This window comes from Argiope bruennichi, chromosome 8 (assembly GCF_947563725.1).
Source record: "Argiope bruennichi chromosome 8, qqArgBrue1.1, whole genome shotgun sequence".
Taxonomy (NCBI): domain Eukaryota; kingdom Metazoa; phylum Arthropoda; class Arachnida; order Araneae; family Araneidae; genus Argiope; species Argiope bruennichi.
Genome location: NC_079158.1, coordinates 127,586,461 through 127,614,383, shown reverse-complemented (window position 1 = coordinate 127,614,383; position 27,923 = coordinate 127,586,461). Strand labels below are relative to the sequence as shown.

Genomic DNA, 27,923 nt, shown 5'->3' with positions numbered 1-27,923 from the left:
AAACTTTTTTGAGCTTTCATTTCAACGAAAATCTTTATTATTTCTTCAAAATCTAACATCCGGGCCGAGGGATTTAAATATTTTTCACTCCTTGAGGGATATAAGAGTTTATGTGGTTCAACTTGGAAGAGGTCTTCTAAGACTTTGGACCAATGTCACTACTGCCAACCTTTAGCAAGGCCACTGGATGCAGAAGCACTTTCTACAATTATGCCAAAGTCATGAGGGTTATTTTCAGCGATGCGGCACCCTTCATTCCCCAAAGATGCAGATGAACGGGACGAAGACAAAATCTTTTCCAGATTATAAAAGCTTATTGCCCCAAACTATTATTATATCAAGAGGGTGACAGCGTCGAGGCAGTCTCCTTTCCTGCAACATATCGTTGCTTAAGAAGTAACACCATCTATCTAAATTCATCAAATTTTACAAAAAGGGGGGGGGGTGTTGTTTTTGTTTCAGCCAGTAAAGAGTATAGATCACTATTTTCTTTTTTAGCATGAGCGTAAGATCGTACATCTGCTTAAAAAACATCCACCTAATGCGCTATCATTAATTAAAAAAATAAGATTTTTTCTCCTTCCTCTCATAAAAATTGGAAATTGAAAATAGATTAAATGACGATACAGATTCTCCAATATCTAGATGCCAGTTTCTTGTTATTTACGTTCTCGATCTGAAAGAGCAGAGAATATAAATACGTGGATGAGAAGTTGTCAGAGAAGTAAGCGAGTTCTCACTTCTCCCGGGTTAATGGTTCAGGATCGAGTTGCACCATTTCTGATGACGGGACGCATCTCCGTCGAGAGGGGTCCAAGCCGTAGTAAATGTTAACCCCTAGACTTTTAAAGAAGCTTATTAATGTCATAACGACTCTCATTCAGATGTTTGAGCATGGGAAGATTTTTCCCAGAGGCATCAAAAGTTGATTTATCTCAGAAACAATACAATTTATGTAATAATTTTCATCATTTATTCTATTGAGAATCTCAATCACAAATTTATCTCATTCATTTACTTCTAGGGCCTGAATGGATGTCCACTTATGCATTACTCTTCCTATACTTACCACATTTTAGAAAGCTATTAAAGCTAACAATTTCTTTAAAATTCCCGAACTGTTATTTTATGATCCTGATATCGAGAAGATTGCATCCAAAACAACGTCAGAAGTCTAGCTGAATAGAAATGGATGATTTGGTTTCTTGGAGCACACAAAAAAAGAGACTCATTTTTCCTTTCATCGTCGACATTTTGTTAATAGTTAAATTTTTGATTTACTGGTTTCTTTTAGAGACTCATTGTGCGATATATTCGGAAAAAAAAAGCTTTTAAGAGTGGAGGAATACAATGTTTAATCATTTACATTACTAGCCTCAATGATTATTTAGTGGAAGCATTTTATAACTAGTGTAAAATTGTGTTCACTCTATGTTTCAAGAAAAGACATTAAAACTACTTCGTTCTTTGTATTTATGACATAGTTTCGGGACTCATCGATTGAATTGGGAACGGAACTCACCAGGTAGACGGCAAAACCGATGGTGAGGCACTCCTGCCCCATCTTCCTGTTACAGCGTCGGTTTTTCTGCATCAGCGCCACAATCACGGTGCAGAGGTCGTCGTCGTCGTCCTCATCCACGTCCTCCAGGATGATGCGGAACTGAGGATTCATCCAAAATGTATCTGCCACGAAGGATGACAGTTTCAGAGTGGGTGGCAAACAGTTTGTCAAATTTTAGCAGATTTAGGTTAGAATAATTTTATCTTTTTCTATTTGATTTTTCTTTAAAGACAATAGACATATAGTTCCACAAATTACGAAAAAAAAGTACTTTAAGTTCCCTTCCAACTTCAAGCAGAGAGTGAGAGAGAAAGAGAAAGAGTAGCATAAAACTGTGCAAAAGAACTGAAAACATGTGACCACTGATTTTCAGTGAGAATAATTTTTTTATTTCAAATGTATTTAAACGAGTATTATATTTCATATAGGATCGAATAAAACTATTTGAAAGCACATTTATCAGAAGCACATAAAGTTTTGATTTTATCTTTTTTATTAATAACTAACTAGGCAGTTTAAAAAGTAATGATTCTGGAGAACGACCCGTTGCATGAAAATATCCTGTTTTTATTAGAAAATTTTATTCTATTCTAAGATTCAGACAGAAATTTAACATCCTTGTTTACATTTACTAATTTGCGCTTAAATCAAATTGTACAGTTGATACAATGTATAGCGCGTTGCTAATATATGAATGTGGTACCAGGTACCTCACTTCCAGCCATTGAGCAGCGCCCCTGACGGAGGAAATGAGAGTTGCTGGCAGTTGACGCCAAGACAGGACGACGTGAAGACAAACTCTTACGACTTTTTGTTTGTTTAAAAAACGAACTTTTATGTTAGCTCTGAACCTGACTATCGTAGTTTCATCCCGCAAATTCGTCATCTTCAATTTGTTCATCATAATTTGTGCATCATCATTAACGTAACTATAGTGTCACTCATTAAATTCTCAAATATCAATGAACTCGAACTTCTTATTGCTTGGCCATCACCGCCACATGAATGATATAAGAGCGTATAGTTACAAATAGGGTTCTTTTAGAAAATTTGATTTTTATTTAATAAAACGAGAGCTTTGCTAGATATTTATTTTTTGGGTGGATTTACATCGATTATTTTGGGATTGTCGATAAATGCCGTGATTTGAAAGAGGAAACGGATTGTTATTTTGAGATTATTTTTTATTAATCAATTTTTAAAAACATTCATTTCAATTTTTATTAGAATTAAATAAATTTTGCTTTTCAAGCAGTGAAATTTCGTATTTGACGCAACTCACCAATGAAATTCCTGCATCCGCCGGCTGTGCAGTTCTTGACCCACGATCCTTCAAACATGCTCATCTCCCACTTTTTCTTGGAAGACTTGGTCAACGGTTCATCATCTAATGAATCGGGGTTTAAATTACAAATTTCAACTCGGTGGAAGTTTTCCATAAAGTCTTTGTATGATATCCTGCAAGGAATAAAAATAAGCATCCTTATATCTCACGATTAAAGCATTCTTTTTAAAGAATTCATGTAAAATCGTTCTATCTCTGGTTATCTGACCGATTTATGATTACTTGGCCGCATGTAGACGTCTTTTTCAGTATTCCGAGCGAAGTTATTTCGGTTACTTACCAGAATTCCCCATCGGCATCGAATCTCAAGCCCAGGGCCTCTTTCTCTTCTGGTGTAATAAGTGACCATTCGGGGGATCTAAATACAAAGAAATCCGTAAATGAACGCACAGAATGCTTGCAAGATTCAAACTACTCACTATGAAAGAAAATATTATATTTTTACCTAAATCTAATAAAAATAAAATTTAATGGTAGCATAATTTCTAATAATAATAAAAGTAAATATCGGTGAATTTGTTGGCAGTCTAAAAGTCAAACCGTTTGACTCAGAGGTCAAACGGTATTTAGTACCTGTCTACTTTGGAGCTCAAGAATGCGCATCAATTCTTTGAATCTTCAATTCATTGAAAATGAAACAAAATTTTCATGTATAGTCAATGACTTCTAGAAATATTGTCACAAAAATAATTTTCACATCACCTTAAAATTTATAAAAGTTATGACATCCATTCAGTAAAAGTTAAACTTTTTTCTCAATTTCGAAAATCTTTAAAACTATTTTAATTCTCAATTTGCAATATTTTTCATTTTAGCAATGAAATTTCAGTCGTTTTTCATTGCTGCAATATATATTTAATCGTGCAATTTTCTTCCGTTCTTAAAAGCTAAAATGTGAAGATTCTGTTCATTTTTTTCATATTCTTTAAAAATGCCATAGTAAATTTGTATTTTCAGGACTATATAAATGAGTCAATTTTTGTGAAATCTATGAATAAAGGCAGTCAAGATATTGCTTTGTTAGGAAATAAATCCGATATGTTGAATGATTCTAGTTGATATTCGTTCATTTTTTTATCAATATGTTTCAATCCAGGTGATATAATTTCCATCCACACCAATTTCATTTTGAAAATAGCAGCGTGTCTCTCAAGAGGAATAAGAAAATGAAATATTACAGCAGTGTATAAGGCACCGTGTATTTAGATAATGCGGAGACTTGCGTTTATCATACCATTTTGACATGTAAATGGACTCCGTTAGAAGGAATATTAAAATTTCTATCCCGAAACCTAAAATTATCTTGCCGAATGAACCATGAACGTCATCATCAGATACCACCTTCGTTTCTAGGTCATAAAATAAGAATTCTTGATTGTATCCTGCAGTTTATCCAATTGCGAGTAAAAAAAACGGTATTATTTTTCTCATTAATCTTGTTTGATCTTTAGATAAAAGAAAAACGGTTTGTGACTAATCAAAACAAACAGTCTAAATCGACATTATCAGTACTCAGAGCTCTATTCAGTACGTTTATAGAGTTTCTTTTTCGTTACATTTTACATTTCTTACTCGGCAGTTTTAATAACTAAATCATAAATATTATATCATTATTGAAATAAATTTTACAAATAATCGAAGAAGAAACGTCAAATATTGTTCCAAGAATTCCTATTCCTTTGAAAAACAAAAGCCGCATTCCTAAGCCCCGTCTATCACTGGGACCAGGAACAATCAAAAGTTGCTATGACAGATGATGTTACGTAGGCGCCACGATGAAAACTAGCTAGTTTGTGTAATACTTTCAATTAAAAAAAATGTTATTAACACAGAAATGATAAATTTCTAAGGATCTAAGTTAAAAAATATCTTTTTTTCCCGACAGTCCCTTCTTTCTTTCATAAACTGTAAAACGGAACGAATATGTTATGTTACTGCGCATGCATTAGAATTCCCTACTTTTGGGACGCTCTCTCTTTACAGATAGAAGTATATTGCTTTTTTGCCATGTTTCCCTTAAACACTGTAATTGAAATGCTTATTAGAATGTTGGTGAATTTAGATATCGCCTGCAATATTAAATAAAATAGTGATTATTTTTATATACTGAAAGAAAATTTGGTGGTGCCATTTCGCACTGTCTACGAACTACCCGATCTTGCCCACCTTCAACTCAACATCTAAATGTTGAAGGTCATTTGCAAGATCAGAGCTCCACTTCCGTTATCGAAATGGACAATGTCCAGTCAATTGAACCTGCAAAGAAGAGGAGGGTCCAAGGTTTTACGAACCGATCACTCCAGGCTCCTCGCCACTCACACTCGTTCCCCCACGGATTGCGAACCCTCAGTAGCGGGATCTTGCCCCTCAAACGAGGAGTCTGCACCTCCATCTGCAAACAGAGAGATGGCTCATTTAGCTCACATCAAAAAGAATCTCATTTAAAACTTTAAATTTTAACAAGTCACTAAACATTTCAAAAAGCTTGAACAAAAATTGTTTCAATTTTGCTCATGGAACGGAGAGAAAACTGCAATAGTTACCAATTTAACTTTAGTGATGCTGTAAGCATGCCCCTTGATCAAACCATTTGGCATTTCCATCTCAAGTACATTTGGATCTGGCTGAAAGAAATTGGATTATTAGAAATAGTTTTCAAAATTGGCTTTCAGATTAAAGTAAGAAAGACGTTGATGAAACGATAAACCATACTATTTTGAAACATTATAAAATGATTACAAACTAGATATAATGCACATAGAATTATTTGAGCGATTTCCTGAAACGTTAACAATGCAATTCAGCTTATTGTTTTTTATAAATGAATATTAATCGGGAAGCTTTTTTTCTTTAGAGCACTGACGCTCGTCTCATGTTTTTATATAATTTAAACTTATGTCTGACAAGAGTAAATGGTTGTCGAGACATCTCTACTTCCTTTATTACTGATCGCTATGTCATTGGCATCAAGGACAATTTTATCGATTTAAATAAATTTAAAGTCTTAAATATTTCAAAGTAAAAAATTTAGCAGAGCATTTACACTTTTGATTTTGAGCTTGCATAAATTCAATATATTAAAAGAATATTAAAGTACTAAAAATATTACGTTTTGAAACATTAAATCAACTATTACAAGTTCATGCCTTACTTAATTCGTGCAATTGGAGTTGTTAAATTTTTATAGTAAAGTCCTCATGGGTAAAATTGGATCTTCTTATTTCGTTCTCCTTTATGTATCCAATAGTTGATAATATCCAGTACCGAAGAGTAATGTGACAGTTTTGCTCTATTAGTAAAAATGCTTTTAACTCTAAGTTTTTTTAATCTTTTGAACTTGATGAAAACAATTTTTCTCTGTATCATTTTTTGTTGCTTTTTATAGTTCTCTGTCATGTCATCTAACCCCCTTGGCCAGCAGCTAAACACCTCACTTCTTTTTGTCTCCGTACTTTGAACCACTTGAATCGAGACTAACATCTCTTGGGGTTCCATTTTTTCTTAGCATCATTTCCAGTCACGAAAATAAGTCCTTTCGTATCATGGTTTTTATTACCATAACAGAAGCGCCATTTTTCTTTTCAGACCGAAAAAAATATCACATAGTATTCTTTTTTTTCTCCTCCTCTTTTGGTAAGAAAAAATATCGCTAGCCTTACATATTGATGAGGATCATTTAAAAAAATTGTATAAGAGATATTGCATATTAATTATTGAATTATTATTGTTATAGAATTATTGGAGGATGTTTTGATAATAGTTTGTTTTAGTTAATTGATGATATTCAAATATTAATGTCTGAGAAGGAACAAACACTGCCTACATGAATTGTAACGTTTCCCCTTTTTCCTCACATGGTAATTGGCATTCCAACAAGATTGTAATGTCATCCGTTTCCCCACACATAGTTAAGTGCATACGGACAGCTAGATGTGGATCCTTTTTACTAGTAGAGTCATTTAGTTTGGTCATTTGTTGTATCCAGGTGAAGCACCACAGATGTTGTAGAAATAATCAATCACCCGTGACCGTTGTCATTAAGTGTCGAAGTCAGGTGGCTATAGCCGTTGTTAGCTATGAATTAATTATAATTAACATGTGTTCGGGAAGGGTCTACTACAAAGATGGACTATGAACGGATATTCCCAGGATTGACTGGTGACCATCGAGGAAGCATTGCTAAGCAGCTATTGGGTGATAGGGAACTCAAGTTCACCAATGAGAAAATCAAAGGCAGAGATCTGATGAAAATAAAATGTGATATTTTTGTGGAGAGAAGAAAGGAGAGCAATGAGAGGCATCGCAGGAGAATTCTGAGACACATCGGTGTCCGAAGAAGTTGTTCCGGATTTTGTGAGAAGCTCCGTGTGATTCGGATTTGGGTGTTAGAATCCATTCGATAAAGATCGGTGGATTTCTGGAGCGACCCCTGGAGTAGCCGTTTGAGTTAACAGCCTGTCAGCTTTTTGGGGTTTTATTTCAGATTTCAACGAGGAACTATTTCATGATTAAACTTTCAACTGTTGTGTGAATTTTGTAAATAATATTAACTTAGATGAGAACAAGTTGGGTTTTTTTTGTACATATATTAGGTTGTAAATAAAAGTATACTCTCTCCATTTGATTAGTAAAAAATACTACTCTCTTATTTATTGGTCTGGATATAATGATCAAATTTCAACTTCATTGAGCATTAATACTAAATAAAAAAACAAAGGTGGCAAATTACTGGAGTACCTCTATGGAGCAACTCATCAGCGACCACCTCTCAAAAGCCTTGTGGAGTATACGATAGAAGTTAGAAGGAGCCTTGTCCAGTTCGTAGACTTCAGTTACGCCACCAGTGAAATCCTCCATGGCTTCACATGCCGTCCCTCCTTTCAAAGCTTCGTAGCTCCCGTGCAGTCTGAAAGGAAGTCACCGTCTTACAACGCAACATACAATCAATTAAAAGAAGCATGTCATCACATATAAAAGCACCATCATAACGTATTTAAGATATGGGTAAATAACGTGGTTCATTTTGAAAACCTGACTTCGTCTGATTTATGGACAGCATACTAAATTGAAATTATATATATACTAGCCGCCTTTGGCGACCAGCCGGTTCGCCCATCTTAATGTTCGTTAAAATTTTAATAATTAAATATTTTATGCAATTCCTACTTTAATAACTTCTTCATCAAAATATTTTAAAACTTCAAATTTTGATATATAATTCACTCATAATATTATAAACGCATTCAGTCACAACGTAATATGTATCTCTCTAATTTTCTGTTAGTTCCCGTAGAATTTATGCTATATATTAAAGTGGAAAGGATTAATCTGCAATTAATATAATAATATTTTTTACTGAAACAAAGTATTTTTTTGTAATATGATTACTGAAAAGAGTCACTGAGCGTTTAAACTTTATGGGCACTAAAGAATATCTTTCCTAATTTATGTAATATTTCAAGAATTTGTCAACAAAATATTCTCAGATTCATCATGACCAGAACGATTCATTAACAATGTTTAATTTTAAATGCATGAAACATTAAGAAAATAAAACGAATCGTTTAAAATAATCGGTTGAAAACAGGTTAAAAAAAACTACTTAAAAAACGATGTACTTAAAACTATAAGCGTATACAAAAAATATATAACCAACTTAAATACAATTTAATTACAAAAACATGCAACGAACCTAAAAATAATTTAAATCGAGTCCGCTTCCGTTGAAATGTAAACAATCATAATACAATGCGCATGCGTGAATTTTCAACGCCAGTTGCGGAACGCAAATGCGTGATTTTTTCTACGCCAGTTCGGGTAACGCTATGCAGATTAGAAATTTTTAATTTCCTTTATTCTGTTTTATTTTAATTCAAAAGTACTTAAGAATGAATCTGAAAGATCGATTCATTAACAATGTTTAATTTTAAATGCATCAAACATTAAGAAAATAAATAGAATCGTTTCAAATAATCAGCCGAAAAATCTTAAGCCTAGCCTCATGACTGTTGGGAAAAAAAATTGATGCCGTACTCATTTGGCCATTTGAAGATTTTTTTGGCGGGAAAGTTAGTTTTTAATTAATAATTAAAATTCTAATTAAAAATTCAAAAAAAGGGCTGTCCTATCTTTTAAGTTAGATCAAACTGCACACGGTGTGCAAATTTGATTAAAATCGGTCAAGTAGTTTAGGAGTCCATCGCGGACAAACAACGTGACACGTAATTTATATATATTAAGATATTGCATATTCAAGTAGTGATCTCCATAAATTATGTTGCTTTATTTTAAGTAGGCACTATCCAAATAATAAAAGATCTTTATACGACATAGAAAAAATATTATTGGTTATTCTTATGTCATTTCAAACGTCGCTTAACGTTCTTCAGTATTAACAATTTAATAAATATCTCATTGAATAGATTTACCATTGATACTGTAAACTGTAACAATAATACTGTATAACGGCTCTAGGACTGAAGCTGGTGAATGAAATTTTGTGCAAAATTGCAAAGCCATTTTGAGTTAACAGCCTGTTAGTGTCTGCCCATTTTTATTGTCTAAAGTTTATTTACGAAAGTGTTGAGCGGGACACATATATTCACATCGGATATTTATATCATTTATAGCTATAATTTTTCAAACATTTTATAATTACAATTGGTATACATCTGACAGAACTATTCATACTTTTCTAAACTCACATATAGTCTCGAAAGATGGTCAGTTGCTCTTATGTGATCTACTAAACTAACTTCAAAAAATTATCATTTCATCTCGAATCGATGACCACATTTTTTTTTATGCCAGGCATGCAGATTATTGGAATTACTTACTTTGCGTATGCCTTCTCAAGCAGGGCGCTCCAGAATTCGTTATGATGCTTAGAGTGCATGAAGACAAGCCTTCCATCGCAGGTGGGAAGCCTATCGTCCACCACAATGTCTACCCACCGTCCGTACTGCCAGAAGCGAAAATGGAACACTCCGGCGTAATCACTGATAAATGACTGATCATTGGGTACAACACGATAGAAGAGGGAGTCATTGAGGGTCAAGTTGGCCACAGCCGCCAGCAGCCAGCAATCACCTGTGAATGAAAAAAGAATGTAAACGTGCAGTCCAAATCTTGTTTAAGCCCTGTTACGACGATCTGTGCCAGCCTTGAATCTGGCCTATTTTGCCCTGTTACCTTCTCTTGTGGTTTTCTGGGGTCCTTTGATGTCTGTTCCTTTTACCGACAATTTGCGGGAAGCTCCCGGTCGCCGTATGACAAAATCCGTAAGGCAACAGGTCGGAAACAGAACTTTATAGGGACTCTTTCTACATATTATTTTAAAATATTAAACTCTTACTTTTGAAGCATATGATACAGCTTTATATTTAAGCATACAAGAGTGTCAATGGAAAATATATATCTAAATAAAATGTTCAGACACAATCTAAAGTGATTTAATTATTGATGATTATATATTAAATCATCTATTATGAGGCTGCCTACGACGTTCCTACATGGAAATGAAGGAATGGAACAACATGAACTGATAAAAATTCGAATAAATATTAATTGATATTAATATTCAGTAAATGTGAATATAGCAACACACAAAATTTGGCTCATTTTATGTAGTAAGATGGAATTTTCATTTTTTTTTTTTTTTTTTTTTTTGCTCCTTATACGCCTGAGTAATAAAATTTTGTATATTTATGAAGATAATTTATAATTTCAGTATTCTTAGAACATTAGTAAACAATTACTCGACTCATGCAATTAAATTTTGTTTCATGCAATGACTCAACCTGCAAGTGCATTTAAGGGGAAAAATGACTTCAAGATTTCATATTGTTTATAATATTGAATTGTAAATTATTTACAAGTAGAAAATAATTAAAATAGTTTTTCAAGTTTCAGTACACTAAAGAAATAATGCTTATAAGGACTGTTTTAATTTATTTCATTTACTTAATCGAATCAGTAACGACAAGTTGAATGATTTCATGTGATTCATGGCTGCTTGACAAATTGCTCATTAAACTGTGTGGATGTTCTACAAAATTCTAAATACACTTATTTAAAAAATATCTCCTAATACAATAAATTGAATTACATTATTTAAAAACTATGTTACTGAATTGTATTGTTTGAGTTCCTTTTTTATTTTTGTTTGATATCCAATGGTATTTAAGGAAAATCCACCATGAGTATGAGCGAGATATTTCTCTCTCTCTCTCTGTTTGCGAAGTTACTGTCAATGAGTCAGCGATTTGTCACCGAAAGAAGAATCTTTACTGCTTGTATTTTATTTTATTTACTATGGACTATTTAATTCATTTACTTAACTAAATAATATTAGTTAAACGACTTAGCACATACGATTACTGGAAAATAAATAAAGTTTTTGTTTACATCAATCTACTACATATGGTTCTATGGGACATTGTTTAAAACTCAAAGTTCATATAAAAAATGTATACATGAACTCACCGAGTTCGCCTTGGACGACATCAAACCTGGTTGCACCTTCCACAAAGAGGCGAGGATTACTGCAGATTTCCTAAATAAATAAATAAAAAAAGTAAAACGACACTTTATAATTTAGTTATGTTGGCATAAATGAATGACTAAACGAGGTCTTCTTGCATATGCATAGTTTAAATTTAACAAAAGAATATATCCAAAGAAAATGGAAATTATATACAGAATATTAATTACCCGCATTGTTTTTCAAATTATTAAAATATGATGTTAATATTAAAAGATAATTAAAAGCATTAAAATCTTTGTAAAAAGTTTGTTTAGGCTTAGAACTTAAAAATAAAGAGAGAAATATTTTTGAATAACATAATATACATTTCATTTTATAATATTTAACTTCGTAATCAAAATTGCAACAGAAACTCATCAGAATTTTGACCAAAGTTTTCGTGAAGGGGACTCTATTAGCACTATTGTGAGTTATTCATTTAGGATTATGAAAGTTTTTACACATATGTATTGAAGTATAAATACGTCAAATATCTTTAGAAAACTCTTTAAAATGTAGTATTTTATTTTTTAAAAATAAAATTATTTATAATTTGAAAAATTTTAAAATATTGCAAGCGACGTTATTTTTTATATTTTCTGTTGTCTCTTTCCTTAGTATCCTATACAAATGTGTTTGGAACAAAACTGAGTGTGATTTTGTAATTCCAATTAAAGGTTAATTTTTTAGAAATTATTCAATGCTCATGCATTGATTTTTCGTCAGAATTTTATATGTTTCTGAACTAAAATTGACTTTTAACTATCTGAAAAACTAACTTTTTAAACTTTTTTAAATATTTAGCTGAAATGTTTATTATCAGTTTTGTTTAATTTTTTCAAAAATTATGACGCTTGGAATATTTAAAGACGTTTAAATCAAATTAGAATATCGATTTGAGAAATATTAAAAAAAATTTTTTTTTACTCTAGGCTCTACAAATATTCATTTTATTAAAGCATACATTTTATAATGCTATTTTAGTTGAATATAAATTTATATTTTAGGGATGAAACAATAAAAAGAAAATTTCATATTTTTATCTATTGTTTCTTATTTCAAATCCCACTGTGCCCTAAGAATAAAAGTAGCGCTGGATTTAAAAACTTTGGATAAGTGTTGAGCTTTAACTTTAAGTGCTGAACAAGAATTTTAATTCTCAAACGACAAAGTGTCAAGTAATACTACTCCTTATCGTATTAATGCAAATATATTTGAATTCCCCGTTTAAAATCTATTTTGCTTATCAATAATATTTTTGATTAATATTAATTGACTTTTTGCCTGATCGATATTCAGTCTCAAGTCTTTATAGAATTCATTGGATCTAAAACAAAACTTCGATTGAGGTTAACAACTTTTTAAATACATATTTTTTCATCTTGAAAGTTTGGTTATCAGTGAATTCAACTAAAATTCCGTCACAATTCGGGGGGGGGGATGAATATTTCGTTTGAAAAAAAAAGTTTATTATATTTAAAATACCAAGTGATGTGTTCCATTTTATGAAAGTGAAAAATTATAGTTAAAGTAAAATAATTAAATGGTGATGCCTATCCATGTTTGCTTTTGCAACAGAGAACAAGATTTTTACATTTTCGTTTACGATTTAAAAAATCATCTTATTAGTCAGATTACTGTAGAGAAGAATATCTGCAATTTCTTCTATGTTCAGTGAGCATTTTAATTTTTAATTTTTTTCTTATTCAAGAATTATGTATAAAAATAAAGAAATATCTGTTGATCAACGGAATTTTCCAAAATCGTATTGTGACAAACAATTTTTTTCATCCTCAGTTTTAGATCCAAATGGAGGTCCGAGTGGAAACTCCCATCCCATTTAGCCACACCTTATTTTTATTGATCGTTAAAAAGAATGGGAATATAAACTGTCGATCTCAGCCCTTACTCATGATCTACGATGCTTTCATTTAGAAAATAGAAATCTTTTGCTGATTGCTAACAGTGCAGCTTTTTGTAGTTTTTCTTTAACATTTAATTGTCAACATTATAGAGGTAAATGATCGAATTTCAAACAGCGGGTAGTTTCGATTCTATTAAATATTTGGCCCGTTAGTTAGGCAAATTATGTTGTAATGGTGCAAATCATTTTTAAGAATACACGAGTGTGGTAGCAGCTAATTTATATTTTGTCATCAATTCAATATTTTAACAAAAGACTGATTGTTTTAATATCGTTTTAAAGCAAATAATAGAATAGTGGAAAATTTATATCCCCAGAAGAAAGAATAAGAAACAGGAGTAATATAGAAACATGAGTGACAATAATTTACAATAATAATTATATTAAAATATTTAAAAGATAAAGTATGCAATTTTTTTGCTTTGTTTTTGGGTAATAGCGGACGAAATCGTACTGTTTAAAGCGATAGGAAGATTCAGAAGCAGTAATCACTATAAGTTTTCATAAATTGGAAGTGAACCAAAATAAAGCAACATAACAATAAAAGGATATTAAAGACATCAAATATTGCTTCAAAAAGAATAAAAACTAAGGTTATGAGGTTTTATAACATATGTGAAGTCACAAAGAAAGAATGTGAAGCGATACAGAATATAAAATGCCATACTTAATTTCATACAACTTGCACTGATGTGAATTTGAGGATCAATTCACATCAGTGCAAGTTGAATAATTTAACTTTCATTGCTTGTAAATAAATGAAGGATAACTATGTTTACTTTATGAAACTGATGGTCTAGTCTCAATAATGTATTATTTTTTTTACTTTAAAGGGTATTTTAAATAGTTATACTATTCTGAAGATAGAATAAGCAAGAGTAGTCTCCTCGAAATTTTCCCGTATGCTCTCAAATAGAAGTTGTTTCTCCTCCCCACTTCCGCAAAACATTGTAGACTTAGTGCAAGGCTGTGAACACTAAGAGTTACTCAGATTTTTATTTTCAAAGTACCATTCCCAAGAATAGTATGTTTCTTAGCAGAGTAAAGAAATATTAGTTACACGGCACAAGCAAGCCATTTTTACAAATACTGATCATTGGTGTGAATGTCATGTGCTGTCTTTCGCATTTCTTTGGTCATTCATCACTGGCATAAAGCATTCATATTTTTCATCACGGGGGCTACGCCTCCCAAGATGATACATCAAATTTCATTTGTGTGTGCCTTTGTGCTATTTTGAATTATCGCATTCACTCTTCCACGAATGAACATATCAACAGGCAGTCAATACACCGATCATTTTGATCCAAAATTTGACAATTTCGGTGTAAAAATTATAAATCAAATTTCTTTCAGCTTATTGTATTTTTGAGAGCTAACAAATTGCTTAACAAACAATTAGCGCAATAAGCTTTATCACTGCTTATTGTGTTTTTGAATGCAAACACATTTTTAAAATTTTCTCTGAGTTTTGTTCAAAGTTTGTCTTTCTATCCTTATTTACAAGGAAGGTATAACTATCATAAATGATACAATTGTTTGGAATAACCCTGAATTAGTTAATTACAATGAACCTTTACTTTAAGATTATGAGTGGAATGAAAGTTCCCTGGAATAGATCTTATTCTTTAAAAAATAAAATGCACTCACGGAGGGTCGCAACCATTCAATGGCACCGTGGCAGCTCCTGCTATAGTAGATGGACGAGTCCGTGGCCGGAAATTCCGGATCTTCGAAAAGGGTACCATTCTGGAGACATCGATCCCGGATCTTTTGGAAGTCCTGAATTTCTCCTTTCGGACGGAAACCGGAGCCCCGTTCACCATACTGCAAAAGAAGAAACACCATTAATGATATTGAATTGCGAACATGAAATCATTTCATCCATTCATCTTCAAGAGTCACTTCTCTCTAAAAATAACTAAGAAAGGAAATCTGGTTTTCTTGGTACGTGTTTATTTGTGGCAATATGCATTTTGTTTTCGTCAAAAAATAATATTTTGTTAAAAAATTCAAAAATTTTTAAGGATGATTATTGTGTTATCGCGATTTTACCTTCCTGTCTTTCCAGTATTTTCATTGTTCACAACATTTTTTTTTTACTAATCCTCTGTTTAATTGGCCATAAACATAATACCATCAACATCATCCGTTTCATTCTATTTTTAAATTTTGTTTCAAGATTACGCAAAAAAATATAAGAGAAGAAAAAAAAATTGCTCTAACGTTTTTTGTTTAAATACGGTTATTAAATATAATATATAAAAACTTTTTATTCTACTAAAATTCATCTTATTTAATTTTATTTATGTAACAAAAGAAGACGACCGTTTTTTAGGTCTTATTCAGGTGCGAATAACTAAAATCCGTTTGGTTACCTAAAAGTATGCATCTCTCCCTAAAATAGATAATCTGTTACGCCATTCTTCTAAATAAGCTCTTAATATCCTAAAAACATCAAGGCCTGTACTACTAAAGGAATATTTAAAAGCCATAAATTGGAATCTTTGAGAGTTTATCTATAAGAATACGCAATTAAAAAAAATAAATGAGATTTAAATAATATATCCCAACATTAGGAATAATAATTTAACTATTCCTAATGTCGTTCCTAACGATTCCTAACGACGTATTTTCGTTACGTCAAGTAACATAATTTGATATTATTAAGAAAAAAATGAAATTTAAACATTACTTATGTTAAGTAACATAACATCAAGTAACATAATTTGATATTATAAAGAAAAAAATGATGTTTAAGCATTATTTTTTCAGAGGTCACCAAGTTTATTAGTTTCAAGATTTTATGCTATTAAAACAAACATTCAGTTCTTTTACAAGTTTCCTCCAAAAGTACATTGTCATTTTTGCCGAATGTTGTGAGCATGCACGCTTATATACAACATTTCATAATATTTCTGATCAAATTTGGCTTTTTTATAAGTACTGATAAGGATGTATTGCATAAATATGCGTGGTATGAGAACATAAAAAAAAATTCAATTTTAATTCCATCCAAATTGGATATAAGAAACCAAATCGAATCAAATAGCCCCGTTCTGCGCAAGAAGTATAGTCACGCTTGTTCAATACTGAAGACCGATAGCAGATTCGCTCATGCCGTTAGCATATTCCTCTTATATAATAATTTCAAGAAAAGTTTGGCAATTTTAAAATCAATAGGAGGAGAAAATCTCATATTTTGAGTCACAAAAACATTTATAAATCCCATTTAGTTTTAAAGAGTTTTTAAATGTTTTCTTTGTTGTTCATTTTGTTTTCTTTGAGTTATTTCTTCTTTTGATGAATCTATTTAGCATTAGATCTTAAAAGTCTTCCAGTCAGCCACCCATTTTAATATTGCCTCACTCCAAGCTTTATAATTTTGTAGTGCATAAGTTTGGAGTAGGCGAATGTGTCGGCTGAGGTATTGTCTTCGTCATCTGACCACAGTAAAAATGACAAGCATCGTCAAGAAATATCTCCAATTGTATTTCATAAAGAGATTCTAATTTAACTAAACGTCAAAAGCAATAAAAATATTGAAACTAAGTAGTATATTAAAAAGTAGCACAATCCATTATAAATCCTAGAAAATATTTTTTTAAGTTCTAAAAATTCTACAAAGATCAAAGTTGAGATAAATGAAATGACACATATGTTCAATTCAATAAAAGAGAAAAGAGAAGAAAAAAAGAAAAGAAACATATCCTTTACCTTGCATATACCCATATCAAAAATTCTTTAGGACGCGTGTCATTCAATCCATCAATTTTTTATCCCAATTTTTAGCAAGTCTAAATGTTTGCATGCGAATAAAGCCGCCGTAAATAAGCCCTTGTTGCTCTTAAAGAAATGGAGGCCACCTAGCGAATGTGTGTAAATATATTTCAGGCAGGATATGCCGAACGGAAAGTGATAAAAAAGCAACGCTGTTCAATATCCGGACAGCATTTCACAGATGTTTTACAACGATATTTCCGAAGTGTGACCTAAGAGAATAAATAAAGCAAAAAGGTATGCATACATAAACTGGTAAGAATTGTTTCCTGATTCGGATTGATAATTCTTACCAGTATCTCGTGGCTTAACTTCACCGGTTGAATGAGCATTATCTGTCTCAACAGCACGAAGGACACACATTGCGACACTCTTTACGAAAAAGTGTCATTAAAACAATAATAATTATACAATTTCTTCCATGCAGAATGATTATCAAGTGAAATATCTATTTCTAGTGAAAATTTTTTTTCTTTTGCATGTCATTGTTTATGTATTCAGTTGAGTATTCCTAAGAAATATTTGGAAATGCTTTTATGTATTTTATGATTATAATGATACAATATTAATCCGATGCGTCACAGTTAATCCGTGAAATATGTTGTAAATAATGGATACATCTTAATGACTTCTTCGTATGGATTTGCAGGTTTACGGAGTTCTTTTCCTTGGATGTGATTCTCTTTCATATACACAAAATAATATCTTCTTTATTTTAGTTACCTATTTTTACAGCGATTTTTTTAATATTTAACATAATGTATAGATATGAGCTTAGTTGGAATGATAATAATATATATATAACATGTTCAGTGCAAGAAAGCTGTCTTTCATGTACTACGCGGGGATACTGTACAAAGAGGAATTTAGAAAATAACTCGGTGATTAAGAGTTCATTCCGAAACTTTAGCTCAGTGATGATATCAACGACTTATTTTGGAGTGATACGGGAGTTATTTGGGACGAATTTCGTCATTTTAAATCAGGGTTGAATGACGAGGATGACACTTGAGGCCCGGCTCTCTTCCTTCCTCAATATTACACACTATACGCTACATCCGATTTAACGTACACCATGCCCACATACAGTACTTTGGTGGAATTGGGATTCATACTTGAAAACCTTTGATGCCGAAGCCATGGCATCGCCACCAGGACATTCCTCTCCATTGGATATTATATAATAATTGTTTATGTGATAAAAATTGTTTATGTGATGCGTCTTAAATTTAAAACAATTAAACTAATAACATTGTGCAAGTCTGAATTTATTTCATAGAAATAAAATACTATTCATAAAATGGATGTTTTTGGTTTTAAACAAACAGGTATTCTCTTTATATTCAAATATTTTTTTTATATATCGACTGATTCCTTTTTGCAATAAAACAATCGAAAACTGTGCAAGATTTAAAAATCGTAAATAATCCTTCTGCATGCAAAGTGGCTTTTGGTTCGTACATCAAATGGCGGAATATTTGATATTTAAATCTGCAATAAAATCAGAATGGAAATTAATTTATGAAGAAAAAAAGGCAGACATATTTCAGTCTCTCGTTCAGTCTCTTTATGTCCTTATATGGAATTAAAATAATTAATATCCTCAATTCGATTTTTGTTTACTTTATTTGATCCCTTAGATCAAATAAATTTATAGGGCAAGAAATCAAGAGAGAAGCTGTTTTTTTAAATATATATATATATATATATATATATATATATATATATATATATTATCTTACTTTATTTATTAGTTTCGATAAATGGCGGATTTAGGCAATTTGCAGCCCTAGGCGATCTACATTCCGAAGCAGCTTCCACATTATATTCAGTTTAGTTTCAAATTTAGACATATTTTTAGCATAACCAACACGCTCATTATTCATTTGAATTAATATATATATTTTTATTTTTGCAATTATGTGGCTTTATTTTTTTATTTCAATATTATTTATCGTAAAATAACTAAAGCAAACCGACTCTTTAAAAATTGACTGTCATTATTAGTTAAGGATTTCTTTATTTAGAGATATAGACATTTAATTATTATGAAGGATTATTGGAAAATATTATATTTCAAACAAATGTAACATTAAGAATTAAATTACAGGGCATGGCAACCGGTTAATGAATCATTTATATACCAATATCTTATAAAAAGTATTTATTTTAATTAATATTTTATATCAATATCTACAACTCCTTATACTTTAATTACATTGCAATTTCAATTTTTCAATTAATTAAAAAATTTTAATATTTTAACGTATATTCTAATTATGTAGTCTTAAGATTTTAATAATAAAAAAATGTATACTCTTTACAAATGAATCATTTACAAAGAAGACTAATAATATTTTTAAATCAATCTTCTTTTGATTCAGCGGTCCAAAGCAGCTGCCTAACTGGAAATTCGTTTCTGGTTTCGATTGCAATTCGTAAATATTTGCAAAGCAATATATTATCTGTAACATAAACGACGTGAAAAGAGATGTAATGCTGGCTCGACTCTATCTGAAACGGAAGAAATTATTTATCAAGATAGAGATAAACTTCCTTTTAAACTTTTCAGATACAAAAGAATGACATAAAAGCGCTCTCATAATGCCGATAAAATTATCATTTTCCAAATGGTATTATTCCCTTTCAATACTTAAAGACGCAGTTATATGGCGATGGTAAGTGGCATCCGAAACACAATATGATATTTGTTTTTCGCTCCCAATGGTCCAAACTTATCAAGTTTGAATGGCAATTTTCTCCTTACCCTTTCATCATACTTTCAACTATTATATTTACTCACTAATACTTTATCTGTATAGTGCCCTCTTAAGTTCAGGAGACATCTACCTGGAATTATGATGCATCTATCTTCCCTTGACCCATGCCACTGTCACAAGGCAATGTAAACATTAGGAAAACAGGTGTTTATAAACTACACCATTTTGAAAGCAAATTAATAACGGTTATGGTATTGCAACAAGAATATAAAAAGATAATATTAATTAAAGATATTTTGAATTATCTATCTTCAGAGTAAATTTATCGGAGAAGACTCAACAGTCCTGATGTTTAGAATCGGGAGCATTTGCCCGCGTGTTTACGTTAGTAAAGGCCGGATAGTTCCGTTTCTCAACTTCAAAGAATCAATTTTCATAAAAGTCACTGTATATGATGCGTGATAACATTTAACTTATTGTCATGCACTGTGTTTTGACAGCAATCCTTTTTATTTCCCAGCAACATGTTCAATGAATACTAAAATGAATTTGGTTCTGTTAGCTTTACTTTTTCCTACAATAAAATGAATGAAATTGACTCCATTCTTTTGTGAAATGTAACAAACGGAAGATATACATTAAAATTTTTAATAACACGTTGGTCAGTTTAGCTATGCTTGAACGATATACTTTTCTAATATTCTTCCATATTTATGTAACATTTCAAATATATGTTGATATGACAAGAAACCCACAATTAAACATAATAACGATATATATATATATATATATATATATATATATATATATATATATATATATATATATATATATATATATATATATATAATGTCTACTTAAAAGATTACAGCATTAAACTATCTTTATGAGTAAAAGTACACTTCATTTGCATTTATAGAAAGAATTTGATCCCAAAAACGAAATGTTAAGATCGAAAAAATAGAATGAATCGTCTATTAAATTCTTTGTTTCTCCAAATCTTTCCTTTTTTTTTTATCTCTCATACGAAGCATAGAGAGTGCTACAATCGCTACAAACATCGACCTCTAGATTTTGATGAATAGCCGCGTTTTTTGACTTCCCTGTGTCCGGGAAAGGGAGAAAAACCTGTGAAAATATGCTTGGTTTTTCTGTTTGTCTGTCCATTTGAGAATACAACTCGAAAATGCCACGAAAGAGGCGAATAAAATTCGGTAGTCGAATTTACAGCAAAATTGAGGATTCCTAACCGTGTGTCTGTGGTCAATCTAACTGCGCATCCATCCGTGAATATATTTTGAAAGTACGTAGAATTTGATGAAGTAAATTACCATAATGTTTTATCATCAATATTAGGCAGATATGTGTCAAATTTTGGTCCCAAGCCGTAAAAGAGTGAACCTTCTACCGGCATGTCTATGAATAAGATCATTCAAAACCATGACAGCCAAGACAAATAAAGTTTAATACAAGATCTTAGCATTGCAATTTAAGTTCGTACCGAATTTCCGAATTTTGATCCCAATCACCGAAAGGAAGAAAAGACCGCACTTCATTTTTTTCTTTTCATTTTTTTTTTATTTGTGGGATTTTTTTTTTTTTTTGCTTATTAATTATTTGCATGTAATGCATTTTTTCCCAGCCAAGTATGAAGCACGTCACTCCTCTATGAACAGTGCTATCATGTTAAAATAAATATATTATGCAACTATGAAGCAATAGTTACGGAAAGGAGATTATAGGCATTTATGCTAGAGTTTCCCTTATTAATATTCCAACGGCTAACACCCAAAACACACCAGTTTGTTCAATATAAGATGAGGGGCGAATACTCCCGCTGGTTTTAAATTAGCAGGTTACGAAATAAAATAAAAAAAAAATTTCCTGCTATTCCAACTATTAATATACCAGACTAATAGAAAGTTCAAGACACATTTTTCATCTCTCTTTATTTATTTTATTTTTTTTTTTCGCTATTCAAAAGTATTCCTCAAATTTTTGAGAAATTTTTCCAACTATATATTTCTCCGTTTTTCACTGTTTAAAGATTATTTCTCTATTTGAGTCGTCTGCTGGAACTTCGCACAAAAATTGTAGAAATCAATGGATCGATCATCGCAATCGAGCGAATGTTAAAAAGAAAAAATTGCAATGATGCTCAAACCATTTTGTAGCCAAAAGTTTTGAAGATGTCACGGTGAATTTTAAAATTAAAAGAAAGAAAAAAAAACATTCCTGAAATTGTTCAAGCAATTCCTATTTCAATTAATAATAGATTTTATCACTTTAATAATGAAAGCACATTAAAGGGAAATTCAAAATCTTTTCCATAAAGCAAGGAAAAATGTGCATAACAGTATTTAGACTCGGCACTTGCAAACATCGGATGTTAATCCAAGAAATGAGTCATTCATGTTTAGAGATTTTTAATATGCAGAGAACCGCATTAAGTTCGATAGGGAAGCTACAAATTTTTATCATTGTAAGTAATATTTAACTCTCTTAGACAATGTAATTTGCTGGGGCTGCCCTTTACCCTTACAAGCTTCTAAAACCAGATATTTATTAGTTTTAATTTAATATATGTGTCTATAAGTTTGGAAGTAACAAGCAGGACGACAAACTGAAATAATAAAACATTAAATTACTAGCTTCAAGAGAACTTGTTCCAATAAATCACATATAAAACATTTTTAAGTAAATTTAAGTATAATGATAAAAACATTGCAATTTTTTTTTTATCACAATCTAAGTACACAACTATAAAATTTGCCTGGGCAGTTGATTAGTGTAACAGTGACCAAAGTGATTTGTAAGTGCATTTGAAAATATGAAAAAAACCTTAATATAATTTTCTGAAACTTAAATGCTTATTAATTTTAATTTGTATATCTTTGAATAAATTTTTCTTGTAGATCAAATGAAAGCACAAAATTAAATTACTCTGATAATGATACCAAAGAATCTAGAGGTTCCAAAGCAGAATCGGTTTCAGAGTATTCGGCGCCCTTAGCAAAATTACTGTGGTGTCTTCCCCTTATATATCATATATTGATAAATATGAAACAAGTATTTTTCGATGTAATACATATTTAAAATTGAGTAAAAAAATCTAAAAAAATCGTATGGGGTTAAAAAGGGTAGATGGTACACTATTTCTTCATGTCACTTAAGCTTGTCAAGCCCAGGCAATGAAGTGTACAAATTAAAAATTCAAAATAAGAGATTACGAAATTAAAATTGTCCATCTAAAGTGATGGTGAATCAAATTTCATTTTGGACTATGATTTGCCGCCTTTATATACTTGGCGTCCCTTGCCACGATACAGATTGCCCATCCCTGTGTCAAAGTCCCTCAAAAAATAGGGTGTGTAAAGCAAGCTATTGCTTACTTTACTTATCTGATAAACCAGTCTTGAAAATTCTCTATAAATACCCTTCACAATTAAGCTGATACTAATTTATATTTTAAAAGTTAATAACTTTTAATAAAGCCTTTTGTTATATTTGATTAAGTTATAATCTTTTTTGTTTTATCCATGCAATTCCTTTTGGAAATTTAACTTACAACTTATAATTCTTCTTTTAAATAAATTAATTTTTAAATCTAGATGCAGAATCGTCGACAGATATTTAAATTCTGAGGTAAGAATAAACAAAGAAATTTGAGAGCCATTAAATTGGAGAGCAGTTTCAGCGCGATTTGGATAGACAGATGCTCTTAATGACTGATGAGCGGATGTTTAATGAGGAATTTATCCATCCTGTTGCTAGAGAAATGAATGAAACGTAGCTTTTGGCATCTCGTGAAAAATGATCCACAGAATGGATTTATGTTATAATAATAACTTATAAAAATAATAATACTTAACAGATTAATAACTATTTAAATATATAAAATGCTTAGATACTACATATTTAAAGATTTTTTTTTTATTTATTTAGGATATTATTCCCTGATACTATCACTAATTTTGAAGAATATATTCTTGTTGTAATGCTTTGATATTATTTTAACTAGATTGAAGCAGTAGTTTATTGTCAATATTAAATATCTCTAAAGAACTACTTTAACAAAATATCTCAATACATCCGACCGAAACATTTCCACTATAAACCGAAATTCTTAATTTATCTTGAAAAAAATGAATTTACATTTCTTAGAATTTTTTTCTTTCTTTTGAAAATGTTTACTTTTTTTAATCTTCTTTTTTTGAAAAATATAGTTTTTTTTTCTGTAGTTTTACTAAAATACTTAAATATGAAAATGCCTATTTTTTTCTACGATTATTAAATTGATTATCATTTTAAACAATTTTTTTCTTTTGAGTATTTTGAACAAATTTTTAGAATCTAGCACATTTTTTTTTCAAATCTAGAATCATAGATTTTTTTAAAATAAAAAAATAATTAATAAATTTTAAGGCTTTAGATTTTTTTTAACATGTGAATAGAAATTTCGGACTTCATATCATTTCAATTTTCTAATTTCAACAACACACAGAACTTGTGTGTGGTATTGTTTTTGATTATCTAGCATATAGATATTTTGGGGGGATTATTTTTTTCTGCATAAAATCTGAGCTACATAAAAAACAATAGTGTTAGAATAGATTCACATATGGATGACATTTGAAAATCAGTTATTAAAAATAATTTTGCCAAGTTATTGTTCAATTGGAGCTTTTCCAACTTGCTTCCTTAAAAAATTAAAAAGAAAAAAAATAACTATACTTTTTTCACCGCCTTTTTTTATGTTCTAAATTTTGATATTTTACTACTATAGTCTAAAAAGTTGTAATTGGGTGCAAATATGCATACAACCTTTCTGTTCATTTATATCAATTTTCATATCATGCTATTCTTTACTCATTTAACAAATGTTTTTAAAATTTATTCTTAATTGTAAATACGATAGGTAATACATACACGAAAAAATAAACGATATAGGTGAAACAAAAAAAAAGAAGAATTGTGAGTTAATGCGAGAAAATATATGCACTATTAAATATTGTAAATAATAATTTCATATCACAGGAAAATAATAAGCGCGTGTTAAGGGGTCATTCTACTTATGAATAGTTTTTTTTTTCAATTTCACAGCACATTGAAGAAAATCGAGTGTACGTTCAAAAAAGTACATGTTTTCGCTGGCAAATTTTGCCAAGAATTAGATGTCGGCCAGTTATTAACCGTAAGGATCGTATGCTTGTAAAAGTTCTCAGACAATGTAGTTCAAGTTACACATACGCATAACTCAAAGAACTTATATTTCGAACCAAGAAAAGTTTAAAATGAGAATATTCATCTGAATACCGATCTCATTTCAAGAGCGGGTAAGTAAAAATTCATAGAAATATTTCATTATTGCTAACTTGGATCCAGTCGATGGTACGGTTACGATAGTCCTTTGAATTCATTGGTTCGAGAACCATTATTGTTGTGCAAAACATAGCTCCAGCCGAAAAGAAAAATTTAAATAAGATTAATAAGCAACGTTTGTGTTCTTAATAATCCATCTGTAGGACAAATGCATGTTTAAAATTTTTGGTAGAAGAAAACTGGATTGAAGCATACCTTTCCACAGCTCTCGCCTAAGAAAATAGCTCTTCTGCAAGGAGCACTTCATATTACCATCCACATAAAAGGCTGTAAATAGTTCGGTTTCCTTATTTTTATAGTCGCTTTTGCCAAATTTTATTTAACTTGATTTGTTACATTTTATAAAAAATGAATCTTTCACACGATTTCTGATGCTCATGACAGACTTTAGAAATTGTTTACACTTGTGTATTCTTGATGACAAAACACTAATTTAATATTTTAAGAAATGTTTTTATATTAATATCATTATCTGATGAAAATTCTTTACAGTTTTAACCGATCATAATGATCAGTCTAATTTTAATATAACTAATTTTTGATGGACAAATAAAGTGAAAGAAAAAAAAATTAAGCAACAATTTTCATTCACCATTTACCGAATCATATATTTGTTTTATCCTTTATTTATACCTCACTCATATATAGCAGAACAATATCAATCTATGTAATATCTCTATGAATATATATTAAAATATATATTGATAGAGCAATTGATAGTTATTTTTTGTAGGAAGAACGAATGATGATATTTATTTTTCTTTTTTCGTGAATGTCATCGTATTCTATTGCAACTGTCGTTTACATTTACATTTTTCTAAACAGTTTAGAACAGGGTGTCTTTAGCAATGTCATATTCTGAAATGATATGCTGTATTTCTATAATCATAAAAGAACTTCTTCGGCATTTTTTTCTTTAGATGTTGGTATTACTATTTTACTACGATCCGAAAATAAAAATCAGTTTTATAAAAAGATATTTCGAGTTTTTAGATCCATCTTTCGAATTAGAAATATTTTTTTCTCTTTTTAAAAAATAAATTGTCTTGTAGGTTTTGTTATCGAATCTACATATAACACTCAACATTTAAAAACGTTTTATCGAAAAAATAAACATTGTTTCGCAGCAGAAATTTCGAAAGAACCAGAAAAAATGAAGGTTTGAAATGAAAACGGTTTTCAGTAATCTGCTTTTATTAAAGGACAAAAATACTGAAAGAGGTTATAATTTTTTTTGAAAGCCTTTATCTTGGAGAGAAAAAAATATTTCAAAAAATGATACTATCTTTATTGCTTTCAACTGAAAAAAGTAAACACGTGGCTTAAACAGCTTGCAGGCATTTTCATTTGAAGTCTAATATATAAATATGAATTACGAAAGAAATTTCGCTATAACACTAAAACATAAAAAATAAACAATATAGAGAAAAATCTTGTTATTATTTTTTAACAACTCGATAATAATACCTTCAAAACATTTTACCTTTTTTTTTTCAAATTCTTATTAGCAGTGAAAATATTTATTAAAAATTCGAGAAATCATTCATTGATTTTTAATGCTTGCATACATAAAAATAGATTTATCAACCAATTTCTTTATAATTGATTAAAATTCATTCCTCACATAAGAATGAATTTTATTTAAGAATGAATTATCAATCTTTTCACTTAATTAATTAAATATATTTAGAAGAATTTCTTTTGAAAACTGAAAATAGCACGGATGGCTTAACAATGGACCTCAGAATGAGAGTTAAAATTTCATGTCGCTACAGTTCACTCGCTCGAAGCTCTAGTAATAGATAAAGCAAAATGACATGCATGTTTCCGTGTCTAGAAATCTTGATTTAAAAGGATCAGGATAATTTCTATGGAAGCAGAAACATGCCTTTTAGTTTTGTCTGTTACAAGAGCTTCAAACAAGAGAATAGTAGAGGCATGAAATTTGCGAGAATTTAATATTATGATAAGCAAACGCATATTTTTTTGTTGTATATTACTACTATCTGCATAATAAACTCCTGGCTTCTTCAAAATTTTATGTAAGCAGATACAATCTCAATATTTTTTTTAATTCATATTCATAATTTCATATCTAACAACAGAAACTACGAAAAAGAACCAGTATAATATTTAAATGATTCGGGAATATCACCAGAAACGTTCTTTTTACGTTTTTCATAGGAAATTTTGTTGTTCTCAGAAAAAAATACATTGTAACTGACACAGCCATTCAAATGAGAGAATGGATTTAAAAAAAAAAAGAAGCACGTTTTTTTTTCTTGGTAAAATAATAACGAAAAACTCCTGTCTTTCTTATTTATTGTTTCTTCGGGACTAAATTCTCACTCGATATTCTCGTCTTATATCAATGGCATACTAAGTGATTTTCGAGCTTTTTTGTGTATGCTATTCTCTTTTGATTTGTTGATGCTTGTTCGTTCTTTAATCTGTTTATTCCACTAATAAACAACGAATATTAATTTTATAAAAAAGGGTTACTCATCCACTGTGTTATACAACTCATCATACTAAAACAGAAAAAATTCACTACGCCTTTTAAAATTATTCTCTTAGCACTGTCCAAAATATTTGGTGTTAAATACTTCCCAAACGTTTTCTGTCATCTATGGTGGGTATCGCAATAAGAGAGACTCATCTTTGGGATTGCCATCAAATCTCTT

The 27,923-nt window shown here is 30.5% G+C and overlaps 1 protein-coding gene across 6 annotated transcripts in view; it reads right to left on the bottom strand.

Moving 5' to 3' along the window:
* The window catches only part of LOC129981001 (calpain-A-like), a 145,750-nt gene that overhangs the window by 46,897 nt on the left and 70,930 nt on the right, over positions 1-27,923 (bottom strand). For 5 of the 6 annotated variants that reach the window (XM_056091577.1, XM_056091578.1, XM_056091581.1 and 2 more), the window contains exons 2-10: positions 15,008-15,184; positions 11,394-11,463; positions 9,746-9,998; positions 7,647-7,815; positions 5,453-5,533; positions 5,201-5,301; positions 3,190-3,267; positions 2,847-3,022; positions 1,523-1,686 (exon numbers count right to left, since the gene is read on the bottom strand). In XM_056091577.1, the coding sequence (XP_055947552.1) occupies positions 1,523-1,686; positions 2,847-3,022; positions 3,190-3,267; positions 5,201-5,301; positions 5,453-5,533; positions 7,647-7,815; positions 9,746-9,998; positions 11,394-11,463; positions 15,008-15,184 (1,269 nt within the window). Of the gene's footprint in view, positions 1-1,522; positions 1,687-2,846; positions 3,023-3,189; positions 3,268-5,200; positions 5,302-5,452; positions 5,534-7,646; positions 7,816-9,745; positions 9,999-11,393; positions 11,464-15,007; positions 15,185-17,074; positions 17,213-27,923 lie in introns of those variants that run through there. The other variant, XM_056091582.1, reaches the window with a different exon arrangement.